This window comes from Sus scrofa, chromosome 9 (assembly GCF_000003025.6).
Source record: "Sus scrofa isolate TJ Tabasco breed Duroc chromosome 9, Sscrofa11.1, whole genome shotgun sequence".
Lineage (NCBI taxonomy): Eukaryota > Metazoa > Chordata > Mammalia > Artiodactyla > Suidae > Sus > Sus scrofa.
Window position 1 is genome coordinate 71,971,101 of NC_010451.4, and position 14,616 is coordinate 71,985,716.

General features: G+C 35.7%; 1 protein-coding gene across 20 annotated transcripts in view; it reads left to right on the forward strand.

Moving 5' to 3' along the window:
• The window catches only part of AKAP9 (A-kinase anchoring protein 9), a 159,284-nt gene that overhangs the window by 75,486 nt on the left and 69,182 nt on the right, over positions 1–14,616 (forward strand). For 16 of the 20 annotated variants that reach the window (XM_021102183.1, XM_021102192.1, XM_021102194.1 and 13 more), the window contains 5 exon segments: positions 3,395–3,751; positions 5,556–5,780; positions 6,856–6,996; positions 7,463–7,563; positions 10,028–10,233. In XM_021102183.1, coding sequence (XP_020957842.1) covers positions 3,395–3,751; positions 5,556–5,780; positions 6,856–6,996; positions 7,463–7,563; positions 10,028–10,233 — 1,030 coding nt within the window. 20 annotated transcript variants of the gene reach the window in all.

Here is a 14,616-nt window from a genome sequence, read left to right on the forward strand (position 1 = left end):
GTATTTTGTTCAGAGTTTTTAGTTGTAATCAGTGGGAAAGAGAGGCTATAGCGAGCTTACTATATGCTGACTGGAATTACGAATCTCTGTCTAGTGTTTTTTTATTCCACAATTTAAATGCAGATATTATTGCTTTCTACCTATCAGTGTTTAGATTTGTTCATGTATATACAATTTTTCTTTTAATGTTCTAATCCTTCTTGTGTCTCAGGCCTTCCTTCTGGAGTCATTTTTCTGCCTTTTTTGTTTTGTCTTTTTTTGTTGTTTTTTACGACTGTACCCATGGCATATGGAGGTTCCCAGGCTAGGGGTCAAACCGGAGCTGGCCTATACTACAGCTGCAGCCATGCCAGATCCAAGCCCGTGTCTGCAGCCTACACCACAGCTTGTGGCAACACCCTTAACCTACTGAGCAAGGGTGGGAATTGAACCTGTGTCCTCATGGATGCTAGTCAGAGTCATTTCCACTGAGCCATGATGGGACTCCATCTTAATCTATTCTTTTTATCTCTACTTCTCTTTGATATTTTTAATCTTTTTGTCTTTCCATGTTGCATTCTTAGTATTGATAGATAAGTAGATTAGGTTCAAGACAGATTAAAATAAAAGCCAGGAGTTCCCATTGTGGCTCAGCAGAAATGAATCTGACTAGCATACATGAGGATGCAGGTTCGATCTCTGCCTTGGCTCCTCAGGAGCAAAGTGTAGGTCACTTGGTGTAGGAGCTGTGGTATAGGTTGCAGACTTGGCTCGGACCCTGCGTTGCTATGGCTGTGGTGTAGGCTGTCAGCTGTATCTCTGATTTGACCTCTTAACCTGGGAACCTTCATATGCCACATATGCAGCCCTCAAAAGACAAAAAATAAAGAAAGGCCAGTTTTAAGGCTTTGACAACTAGTTAAAAAATATTGAAGGTATGTTTTGCTAAGCTGTGTTGCCTTATTCATCAATTCTTTCATTTGAGTCTTTGGCATTTTGCTGTAATGGGCATATTTTCCTGATGACAGTGTCCAGAACATTATTACCAAACCCTGGTTCTGTCTAAACTGGCATAGACATCTAGGAGGTCCAGTTTACTTAGTGAGATGTACTAGTGGGTTGTCTGGACAGAATATAATGTGTAGTGTTTAAGGTGCTTGACCTCTATGGTTAGACACTGTGGATTTGCTTCAGATCTCTATCTACTCTAACACTTATTACACATGTGACAATTGACGTGGCTCCTAATCTTGTATGCTTCACTTTTCTCAGCATTGGAGTTCCTGTTGTGGCTTAGTAGGTTATGAACCTGACTGGTATCAGTGAAGATGTGGGTTTGATTCCCTGGCCTCGCTCAGTGGGTTAAGGATCTGGCGCTGGTATAGGTCGCAGACACAGTTTGGATCTGGCATTGCTGTGGCTGTGGTGTAGGCTGGTAGCTAAAGCTCTAATTCAGCTCCTAGCCCGGGAGCTTCCAATATGCCGTGGGTGCAGCCCTAAAAAGAAAAAAAAGAATTCTCAGCATTGACTGTTATCATTATAATTATTCTTCCTAATTCACTTGTAACTTTATACTTCTAGACAGATTTGTTCAGATGTACAGTGTTACATTTTAGTTGGGGGGGGGGCTCAGATAAGAATGCAGAATTTCAGTTCCAACTTTCACCATTTATTTGCTCTTTGTTTTGGGGGTCAAAGACGTGTATATCACTTAATATCATAGCCTTCTTACTCTCTGTTCTTAGTTTCCCCATCTGTTCAAATCAGGGTAATAATTGTGCCTGCCTTGTAGGATTTTTAAATGAAATAAAAGAAGAGCTTGGTAAATGATCATTGCTGCTTTTATTGTTGCTATACTGTTATCAGCATTATTCTATTCAGTTCTCCATTCAGGAGCTAGAAGACATTACAGTTGGGAAGAAGGAGGCTAGCAGGAACCAGCTGGGAATCAGGACCCCAGATATACAAATCAGGTTCAAGATAGGACATTAAAGCAATAGTCCAGTTATATGGCCAGAACCAACAGGGAGAACATAAAAGGTTGAAGGCCAGTAGACACAAAAGTTTCAAACCCCAGTCATACTGTATCTTTGACAGTAGCAGTCAGGCTTCCCCTACTACAAATTCTATGTGGGGATGATACTTTAAAAAAAAAGGTTAATCAAGGAATTCCCATTGTGGCTCAGTGGTTAACGAACCCAACTAGGATCCATGAGGACTCGGGTTCGATCCCTGCCCTCACTCAGTGGGTTAAGGATCTGGTGTTGCTGTGAGCTGTGGTGTAGGTTGCAGACGCAGCTCGGATCCCACATTGCTGTGGCTCTGGCATAATCAATACGGTTGATTCTCAGAGGCTTAGACTTGTAAGAGCCAAGGCTGCTGATCAGAATTTCTGAGCACCTATGGTGGGTGGGAGTAAAATAAGCAGGTATTCAGGATCATGATTGAAGTAGAAAATGAAATAGATTAGACTGAATTGTATTTGCATACTCACCAGTCACATAAACCTAGTGCTGTGCTTCTGGGGGTTTACTGTAAGGAAATTGGAAGGAATATGCACAATGACACAATTAAAAAGATTTTGTCACAAGTGGTTTATAAATTGGTGTTAAGAATGGATCCACTCTGGAGTTCCTGCTGTGGCACAATGGGATTGGCAGTGTCTGTAGAGTGCAGGGATGGGGATTTGATCCCCAGCCCAGTACAGTGGTTTAAGGATCCAGTGTTGCTGCAGCTGTGGCATAGGTCACAACTGTGGCTCAGATTTCTCCCTGGCCTCAGTGTGCTGTATGACTTGGGTTGTGCAAAAAAGGAAAAAAAAAAAATAAAAGAATGGATTCATTCTAAATGTCCAACATAGAGAATTGATTTAATAAATTTATTATATCTGTATAATATGAAACTTTAAACCTATTTAAAACTATATGGAAATGTAGTTCTTAACTCAAAATGATATTTACCATAGTTAAGCTATAAAACCAGATTATGGTATTAGAATATAACTACTTTTCATAAGAAAAATGCATATCTGTATCTATTCATATCCACATCCATATGTAAAGAAATGTATTGCAAATGTATTTACTGAAGTTTTAATAGTGAGTTTTCTTGGAAGAGAGAAATATAAGAGCTGTTATTTCCTTTCTAATTTCTATACTGAACATTTATTGCTGTTGTAAGAAAAAATTTTATTATTATTTATTTTTAAAAGGCAAGCAGTAAAGTACCTTGGCATGAGATTTATTTTCGAATAGAGAATCATATCTCCTTACTGTTTTATCTAAGAATTTCTTTTAGTTTAAAACCACAAAGCCATCTTCTTACTAATTCATGTAATTTTGAGAGGTATCTTACTTTTTAAATTCTTCCTAGTATTTATAAACCTAATTCTTTTTTATTTACTTCATTTCTTTAGGTCATTGTGTCAATGAGTATAGCATTTGCTCAGCAAACTGAACTATCTAGATTATCTGGGGAAAAAGAAGATACTACATCATCAAAACAAACATCTGCTCTCTGTCAGCAAGAACAGCATTACTTAAATGAAATGAAATTATCACAAGGTCAGATTGGTTTTCAGACTTCTGAGGCAACAGATGGGAAATTTTATGAAGAATTTAAACCACTTAGTAAAGAGTTAGGAGAAGATGCAGAGGAAGTTCTTTCATCAGACAGGGATAATCTTGATGATACACAAGAATCAAAGGACCATGAACTGGCTATTTCAGAAGAAATGTTCTCCAAGGATAAAACATTTATAGTCAGACAATCTGTAAGTATGCTTCCTTGAGTATAAAACTTATTAAAAAATTGTGGCTTCCCTCACTCTAAAAATAGAGTAATGTTATGTAGTAATAACAGTAATGTAATGGAGAAGTATTCAGTTCAGTCTTGACTTACAGTTTTTAAAGTATGTGAGTAAATGACTTATTATTAAATAAGTTTATTATTATTTATTAATAAAATAGTCTGACTCTTAGTATTTCTATTTGTCCTATACTCATTGTACATGTTAAAACCTTATTGTAAGTTATACCTACATTAATTTTGTTTCAGTCAGTTCATGATACCACAGTTTGACAATATATGTGAATAAAAGACTTGCTTAATTTAATACAATAATATCATAAGGAAATAGTTACCTGTTTGAGAAGACAATTTAAAGCATTCTACCCTGTGTATGCCAATTCCTTTTCTTTACTTGGTCGTGAATGGAGGACCTATCCCCTGTCTATACCTCAACTGTACCTTTAATAGAATGTAATAAATTCTACTTTTTAAAATTATCTTAGTTCAGTTTTTTGTTAATATTCAGGATAGGTTTTTTTTTTAATCGTTATTTTTTAGGATAGGTTATATCTTATTTAGAGGCATATTCAAATAAAATTGTCAGCTTCCAAGTGCAAAATTGAGGTATTTTCCAGCAACTATTCAAGGCAAAATGGTTTGTTTAAGTATAGCTTTTTAGGAATGGCGGGACTTGTAAAAATCCACGAAGGAGTTGACTTATTATGAGTATGAGAAAGTGGAATATAAGGCTTTTATTTTCAAATAAAATTATTGAAGATGTCTTCTTACCAAGCAGTTCTCTGTAGTACTCTGATGATCACTGCATAATATAAATTAAAGAGAGAAAATTTCTTATTTTATAAATACAATTTTAGAGTGTAAGTATTCCATTTATATTATTTCTTTATAAAATCTCAAGAGGAATAGGAGTTCCCTGCCATGGCTCAGCAGTAACAAACCTGACTAGTATCCGTAAGGATACGGATTTGATCCATGACTTTGCTCAGTCGGTTAAGGACCCTGCATTGCATGAGCTGTAGGATAGGTCACAGATGCGGCTTGGATTCTACATTGCTGTGGCTGTGGCAAAGGCCTGCAGCTGCAGCTCCAATTCAGGCCCTAGCCTAGGAACTTGATATGCCGTGGGCATGGCACTTAAAAAATAAATGTGGAGTTACTCATTAGGAGTAGAAGCACTCTTGAGTGTCTTTATTCTTCTCCTACCTTAGATTACATCTAAATAACTGATAGTTATTTTGCTTTTGGAGAATGTGTATAATGATAGTAAAGTAACTTCATATTGATTTGACATTATAATTGAGACAAATATTTTTAAAAATTATTTATGCTTTAGTTTAATAGTGGGAATTTTAAAATGAGGTACCTCGCGGGGTTAGTATTAGAATTATTTTCATATCTGTTTAAAATATCAATGCTGGAGTTCTTGTAGTGGCTCAGTGGTTAATGAACCAGACTAGGAACCATGAGGATGCGGGTTTGATCCCTGACCTTGCTCAGTGGGTTAAGGATCTGGTGTTGCCCTGAGCTATGGTGTAGGTCACAGACATGGCTTGGATCCCATGTTGCTGTGACGGTAGCATAGGCTGGCAGCTACAGCTCCAATTCGACGCCTAGCCTGGGAACCTCCATATGCTGCGGGTGCAGCCATAAAAAGACAAAAAAATAAAAATAAAATAAAATATCAATGATGACACATTTTTATGGTTGAAATTTTAATTTTTTTTGAAATTCTCATTTTTATTAAAAATTTTTTTTATCATTTTTAGCTCCATGATGCAATTTTGGTATCAAGCATGGATGCTTCCAGACAACTAATGTTAAATGAAGAACAGTTGGAAGACATGAGACAGGAACTTGTACGACAATATGAAGAACATCAACAGGCAACAGAATTATTAAGGCAGGCACACATGCGGCAGATGGAGAGACAGCGAGAAGACCAGGAACAGCTACAAGAAGAGATTAAGCGGCTAAATAAACAACTAGCTCAGGTAAGGGACCTAGAGTCCCTTTTCTCCCCAATTAAAATAGCAATATTCTTTATATAGGCTTTTTTTTTTTTTTTAAAGAGTCAAAACTATTGCTGAGATCTAAATAAATACAAATATTTAACATCAGGAACAAACTCCAGTGGTATGACAGCCTTAGATCTTGTTAGGGACACCTAACTCAACCTTGGAGTGCCTAGTCTCTCACCATTTGGCTTACCTACTTTGTTTAGGCACAGAGAAATTGGTTACAAGGTTGTTTGTTTTTAATTGTTCCATTGACCATGCATGGCAATAGTACTTAGACAATTTTGGAAAATTTTTGTGCCAAGGTGCAGCTGATATTCAGTTTCTCCATATTACAGATTTGTGAGTCTATCAGTTAGCATCTCCAAGGTTTATCTTTATAACTATCTTTAATCTATCTTTTTAATCATGAATGGGAATCTAAAGTTGTATGTTTCTGGAACTTTCTCCAGGGAAACATCTCTTCTTGATTTGAGAAGTAAAAATTTTTATAATGTTCTTACCACTTTCTTAACTAAATTTACATACTCTTGGTATTTGGGAACTGGATTCTTATCAATTGTTGTATATAATATACTCACAAAATCACTGTAGAAAAGCAAGTATTTATGTAAAAGTTCTTATAAAAACAAATTTAATCAGTTTATTTTGAAAAGGTAAAATATGAGATAACTCTTGAAATATGGTTTCACAAATAAAATAATAGGAAAATTGGGAGTTGAACAGAACATATGTCATTTTGAAAAAATTAATTTTGCTTTTCTTCATTGCATTTTGTAGATTTTAACTTCTGAATTCTCAATGCAAAATTGGCATATGAAATAATAATGAGCTGCACAAATTCCTGAATAGTTAGGCCTAATTAACTTTTCTTTAAATTTCAAATTTTGCATTGAACTGTATATATGCTTTTAACCCCTAATCATGGAATATGAATCATGGTAGAACCAGGGCCTGTTGGTTCCAGGGGATTAAAAGAAATCTGCTTAATATTCCTGCTTTTTCCTTCTATCGCAAACAATATTCTCTCATGACCTTTTTTCTTATTTAGAGATCCTCAATAGATAATGAAAACCTGGTTTCAGAGAGAGAGAGGGTGCTTTTAGAGGAGCTGGAAGCACTAAAGCAGCTGTCTTTAGCTGGAAGAGAGAAGCTGTGTTGTGAGCTGCGCAACAGCAGTACGCAAACACAGGTAGTATGGACTTTGGCCCACCCAGGAGCAATGGATCAGCGATGCAGTAGAATCTGTGTGTCTTTGTTGTTGGTGTGAAATGTACTTTTTATGGATATGAACTTAATGTATTTGTGATTGTTTACATGTAAGGTAGGTGGAGTCAAGATGCCTTACATTCCATGTAATTTGAATCTGACAGTGGTTTAGCAGCAACTGTTATTTCACCAAGGAGCAGAGTAACCTAACAAACTTTTTTGTCGCAGTATAGCATTAGTATTTTTTTCATCTGTGCACCAGACTGTTTTATCTTTATGATAATGCTAACTTCTTGATAAAATATAGTTAGGTGTTACTTCAAACAGTATCTGTTTTGTACACAGAGTTTGTTTCACCTCGTAACAATATAGAAGAATGACATGCTGTTTTCAAGATGACAGGTTTTCTTTCTGTCTTGTCCTCCCTACCTTTACAAAAACTTAAACAGAATGGAAATGAAAACCAAGAAGTTGAGGAACAGACCTTTAAAGAAAAGGAATTGGACAGAAAACCTGAAGAGGTGCCTCCTGAAATTCTGTCCAGTGAAAGGTATACAGAATGTGTAATTTTTTCAATATAAAGTGAATTAAAATATTTGTTTCAGTGTTATAAACTTGATTTGTCCTTATTTTTATCTTGTGCTTTTTATTTGTACATTAAATCTGTATATAAAGAATGATCAATTTTTGATCATTAAATTATAAAAAATCTTTCATATATGAAGTGATTTAATTGGATAGTGATCATATACCTAACTCAGCAAATGATAAGGTGTTATTTGGTTATTGAACCTTTCTTGATTAGTTTTATTCTGCTCATCTGCCATTTTTTTTTTTTATCCTAAAAAATAAAGTTGTGCTTGTGAGCTTATTCCTTTGCTATATGGACATGCATTTAGTATAAGCCACCCTCTGGTTTGTTTATAATGAGAAAAAAAAGTAAATGTGATGGGCTACAGTTAGATTCTTTCATGACTTTATAACAGATGAGAACTTTTAATCCACATCCAACTTTTTATAGAGAAATAAATGAATGATCCAATGTTAATAAAACTTTCCCTTACTTTGATTTTGTAGAGGTTAATATAAAAATGAGAATAGTTATCCCATATTAATAGTAAGGACTTTAAGCACAACATTTTAAAATTTGTTTTGTTCAAATGAAAATAATTTCTTTAATTTTAAATCAAACCTAATATCTACTAACTTAATTTCCTCCTTTTCCAATTTCTGTTACTGTCAACCCTCTGTGTCCTCCTAACCTCCTTCCTCAGCTTGCATGGAGGAATTTGGCCCCTAAGATTTTGGCTTCCCCATTGGATCATCAGTATGGAACACAGTCAGTATGGAACTCAAACAAGAAAGACAGTGTATGAAAATTAGAGTTACCATGGCAATATAAAATAAACACTTTGTTTATTTTATATGATTTATCTATAATTGGTATATTTAAAAAATTTACAGTGTTTAATTTTTAGGAATTTTTGTAGTGAGTGTTGATAAATGAATATTCCTATTTTTTTTTTGCCATCATATTAGTTTTAATCATTTCTCTTACGTAGAAATATTTTCATATCATCCTAGTCCTGGTGTGTTTGGGGCTTGAACAAAACCCCAGAAGAAGTTAAATAAAACTTTACTTACTCCCTACTAAGTTATTTAGAGTTTTATTTTTAATATTCTTGCTCATGGAAGCAGAGAACTTGATCTAGGTGTAAAATTAGAACTGTCTTTTTCACTTGACAAATACTGAAGGAAGACTGTTCCACTTATTACCTTGTCTTAAAATAGCCATGCCATGAGCCTGTGAAAGCAGATACCCGGTAACCTGATTGTTGGTGACCTCCCACAATGTAAAGATGAAAGAGAAACTATCTTAAGTCTGAGGACCTTTATTATGAAAGTCTCTTATTTTGTCTACATGTTTTAAATATATAGTTTGCCACTGAAGTACCTTTGTTGAATTAAGCTGTTAGGATAAGAGAGTTAAGTTATTCAGAAGATAAATCAGATAACCTTCTAGATCACTATTTATGGAAGTATATTTCTTGGCATGTGAAAATGTATATATTAAGGAAAAAGGAAAGCTTACAGAAACACTTTGTTCAGGATAATCCCATTTTTCTTTTTAAAATGTATATGTTTCTGAGAAAGAGGAGGGGGAGAATATCCAGAAGGCTAGGCATATTAAAGTGTTAACAGTGATTAGCTCTGATTGCTAAGGGGTTTTTTTTTTTTTTTGGGTGGTTAGGAACATTTTCTAATTTTTTAAAAGTAAAAATATAAAAAAGAGAGGCATTGTTAATTCCATTTGGTTGAAAATAGGTTTCTTCTACTGGCTGAAATGACTGTGGTATATGTAACTGGAGAAATTTCTGTCTCTGGAGCAGATATAGTAAATGACCTGGGGTATTCCTTCTGGTATTGAAAGATAGTAAAATTGCACTGTAGACCTTTTTAAAAACAGGTCTCTGTCTACTTTTTGTAACTTGACCATGTAGATCATCGCCTTAAGTTATGGAAATATTAACACATTTGTTTTTCTGGTGAAATTGTTCTGTTACATTTTAAAATATATTGTTCTACATATAAAAATTTGAATAGAAAATGTTTAAGTGTAACTGTAAATGGTATTACTAGCTCAATAACTTGCATATGCTTAGGTACTGCTACACTTTATAAAACTGAGCTTTTGCATCTCCCTAAAATTTTCTTCTAGTTGAGAAAACTCTTCTAGCTTAAAACTTTGGTTATTTGATTTCTTTTAGGTCAATAAAATGCTGCACATTTAAGAAAATGTTATAGTTCACTGATAAATTTTTCAGAAGAAAAAATTTTATGTCAAATCAAATACAAAAGGCACTTCATTGTGCTATTGCATATCATTTTAATAGGATCATAGGAAGTTTGATTTTTTTAAGTCAAATATTTTTTAGTGTATTTTTTGTGGAAAATAATGAAATGTTTGCTTTAAAAGTTTAAACTTTTTAATAAATGTTTCCTTATCTATACAGGTATGCACTCCAGAAGGCTAATAATAGACTTTTGAAAATCCTCTTAGAAGTTGTAAAGACAACAGCAGCTGTTGAAGAAACAATTGGTCGCCATGTCCTTGGTATTCTAGATAGATCTAGTAAAGGCCAGTCATCTGCCTGCCTAATTTGGATGTCAGAAGCAGAGACACCAATAAAGTCATGTGTCCATGAGGAACATACAGGAGGTAAAAGTTTTATATGCTGTTGAAACTATCATCATTATCTTCAACAAATCTTGCTGAGTTCAAAGCACCTTACTATGTGTCGAAAATACAGAAGAGAAAATATTAAAGTATTTTCCAATAAAAAGACCTCCAAACACAAATACACTAGAGCCGGTCTTCTCAAAAGAGCATTGTTGTTAGCATTTGCAAGGGAGTGTATTAGAGTTTCATTACACATAACTCAGGGTTATTATTGTGCTACATCAACCAAACGCTGTTTAATTTCTTCAGTGAAAGAAAAGTTCCATATCACCACTCGGGACTCTTAACCAATATCTCTGAGGTTTAAGCAACATCCTGAAACCATCCTGTAAATTAAGGAAAGCTTAGAAATAAAAAGCTTTTAAGAATCAAGCATCAGTTTCACATACCTGTTGAGATGGTTAGAAGAAAGTCTTTCTAAGAAACCCAAGGTTTGGAGCTCCAGTCATGGCTCAGCAGTTAACGAATCTGACCAGCATCCATGAGGACACAGGTTTGATACCTGGCCTCACTCAGTGGGTTAAGCATCCGGCATTGCCGTGAGCTGTGGTGTAGGTCACAGATGTGTCTTGGATCCTGTGTGGCTGTGGCTATGGCATAGGCCAGCAGCTACAGCTCCAATTGGACCCCTAGCCTGGGAACCTCCATATGCCGTGGGTGCGGCCCTAAAAAGAAAAAAAAGAAAAAAACCCAAGGCTTGATCTGTCTTTGGACTGTCTTCTCCTAGGTCCTTCTTCCTTTTGGGAAAACATTTTGAAGTATGACAGAGTATGTGCAGATCCGAGGGTTAGGTCCTAACATGACATGACATAGCTGTCTTCCTAATTCTTCCTTTCTGGCTGTGTTGGCTAGACTCGTCTTTGGATTTCTTACTTTCACGGTTGCTAAGCTCCAGTCTCTAATGTTATTTTTTTTCCAATTCCTTGTTCCTTGCTGGAGAGGGATCAGGAAATAAAAGTGGAAAAAGTTTTTGTCAGATGGAGAAAGCCAGGGTCTGGCCACTTGGATCAGATGATCAAGGCCTTTCATCACTACCATTCCATACCCAAGAACTTCTCCCCATTTGGACCCCAGTCATCTAAAAATAAAAATGCCAGCTTACACAGTTTTTCAGAGCATTCTGTTTATGAAGTTTCATGTGGAAGAAGGAAAAGAAATTATCCTACTGAGAGAAAGTTGGCCTGATTATAGGTTGGCCAGTAACATGTTTCTAAGTGCAGAGAAAAGCTTGATTTCTAATTTTTAAGTAAAAATGATTTTTAAAGCCTCAGTTACATTCAAAGATAATTTTAAAAAATGCGTTTTAAGTAAGAGCTGAAATAATACTGTAACTTTAAACTTCTTTAAAACTCATTCTTTTCTTTCCCTTTTTTTTTTTTTTTGCCACACCCATGGCATGTGGACGTTCTCAGGCCAGGGATTGAACCCATTCCATAGCAGTGGCCAGAACCATAGCAGTGACAATGATATGGATCCTAAACCACTAGGCTTCCGGGGTACTCCTAAATATTTATTAAAAGCCTTAGTTGATTGAACTAGATAGATATTAAATGGTATTAAGTAAACATTAAATACCATGATTTTATTTATTCTTGAATCACAATTTCATTGCCTCCTTCACTAGACTGAGAATTGTTGTAAAACATAGAGCAAAAAGAAATTGTTCAATAAATGGTTATAGAATTAGACTGACAGTACTGCTTACTTTATCATTGGAAATCTTTTTTATTTTTCTTCTTATAGCCGTACCTACAGCTTATGGCAGTTCCTGGGCTAGGGGTCAAATCAGAGCTGCAGCTGCAAACTCATGCCACAGCCATGGCAACTCCAGATCCGAGCTGCATCTGTGACCTATCTGTGACCACAGCTTGTGGCAACTCTGGATCCTTAACCCACTGAGAGAGGCCAGGGGTTCAAACTGCATCTTCACAGACACTATTTTGGGTTCTTAACCATCTGAGCCACAGCAGAAACTCCAGAAATCTTAAAATAGGGCATAGACATGGAGTTCCCATTGTGGTGCAGTGGGTTAAGAATACAACTGTAGCAGCTGTGGAGTCGCTGTGGAGCATTCAATCCCCGTCCCAGGAATTTCCATATGCCACGAATGCAGCTATTAAAAAATAATAGGACATAGACATATTTAATCTATATTAAGAGATTTAGATGCAACCATGCAAGAAAGAAGACTAGTAGATCAGATGTTCTTTTAGGTCTGCTATCTTATAGAAAAGGAACATAAATATAATCCTCTCAGCCTGAGTTAAATTACCAACTTTTTTCCTTTTGTAACTATGGGAACGCTGCTCTGTAAGTGAGTTTGCTGTCTTTTAAGGTATGTTGTTTGCCAAATATTTCAGCAACCACTTAGAAATATCTAGGAGAACTGATAACAAAAACAAAAAATATTTTTGTAATGTACCGAACATTCCTCAAAGTGTCTTTTGAATAACTGTAGAACAGCAAAATGCCCCCTTTCCTAGATGTTTGAGTGAAACTAGTTTATGAAATAATTGTTTTTTAAAAGCGTAATTTGATAAATACTTTTACAATGAGGCCAAGAAAATATTACCTAATTATATACATCAAAATTCATATGTAGAAAATAAATAGCCCTTGATTGAGAGCTTAACCAAGAGTGAAGTTAATTTAAAAAATACTTCTAACAACAACAAGAGTTCCTGTCATGGCTCAGCAGTAATAAACCCAACTAGCATCCATGAGGACGTGGGTTTGATCTCTGGCCTCGCTCATTGGGTTAAGGATCTCGCACTGCGGTGAGTTGTGGTTTAGATTGCAGATGCAGCTCAGATCTGGTGTTACTGTGCTTGTGGTGTAAGCTGACAGCTGCAGCTCAAATTGGACCCCTAGCCTGGGAACTTCCAAATGCTATGGGTGTGGCCCTAAAAATAACAAAAAAAAAACTTCAACAAAGTTTGAAAAGAATAAATTTGGGGAGTTCTCTGGTGGCAAGGCATGTTAAGGATCTTGCATTGTCACTGCTATGGCTGGGGGTTGCTGCTGTGGTGTATGTTCAATCACTGGGTTGGGAACTTCTGCACGCAATTGGCACGGCCAAAAATAAAAAGTTAAAATTAAAAACAACTTTGATTATTTAACTGTTAACTGATAAAGAATAATAGTAAGATATAAGAGGAAAGATTAAATTCACAATTAAGTACAGTATAAGAATATTAAAGCAGAGATGGAGTTCCTGTAGTGGTGCCACGGAAACGAATACAACTAGTATCTGTGAGGATGCAGGTTCAATCCCTGGTCTTGCTCAGTGGGTTAAGGATCCGGCATTGTGGTAAGCTGTGGTGTAGGTCACAGATGAGACTCGGATCTGGCGTGGCTGTAGCGAAGGCTGGCAGCTATAGTTCTGCTTCAACCCCTAGCCTGGGATCCTTCATATGCTGTGGGTGCAACCAATAAAAAGCAAAAGAAAAGAAAAACAAGAGATAAGAATTTTGTTGGGGTTATAATGTGCACTTTCCGTTTAATTACTCAGTTTTTATGTTCTTGTTTTTGGCAATGTTGTGCTAGTCTTAGAAACAGAATTAGGAAGACCACTAATATCATTTGGGGACACTTAGCTTCATTTTGCATCTTGAAGAAAATATTGAATTAAAGGAATATAAGTTAAAACTTTAAAGAAAACATTGTCTTTAAAATATTGATACCCTGTCCCATATGTAAGATGTCTCTGATGTTTCTTAGTTTTAATGTAAATATTATTGTAAAAACTAAAGTGAACTTTTAAAATATTTTATGCCCTATTTAATACAAAACAACTTTTGCTTTTCAATTTTTATATATGCCTTTTTATTGTAGGTAGTAACACTTGTGATCTGTTTTCAGCCTTCAAGTCTAAACTTGTTTAGATTTTAAACATGTGTGGACTTGCTAGCTCTCCAAAAAAATAAATAATTGACTTACTAATTTGCTCCGCATAAGAGGAACCTACTTTATGAAACTGAAGGGAAATTTTGAGCCAATGTGAAATTGCTTGAACTTGAGTGAATACTAGACTGGTTCATAAAAATGACTTCCTCCAGGGGGTTAAAAGGAAATGTCCTGTAATGTGATGTTTCGGTGGTAGAAAGCTTATACTTCCCTGAAGAGAACAGGGACTGAATTTCATTTGCAGCTTTTTTTTTTTGAGCAGTGTGATGGTGCAGAAAGAATGCCAGATTATGAATGAGGAGGTCCTTGATTGTTTTAGCTCACTGTGACCTTTGGCAAGTTTCTGGTTTACCCTGGGCTTCAGTCCAGTTTATCTGTTAGGTACAAGAGTTAGACTAGAGTCAGTGGTTTCCACTTGAAGCCCTGGAAATCCTCAGGTTATTGGGGCAGGAGAAT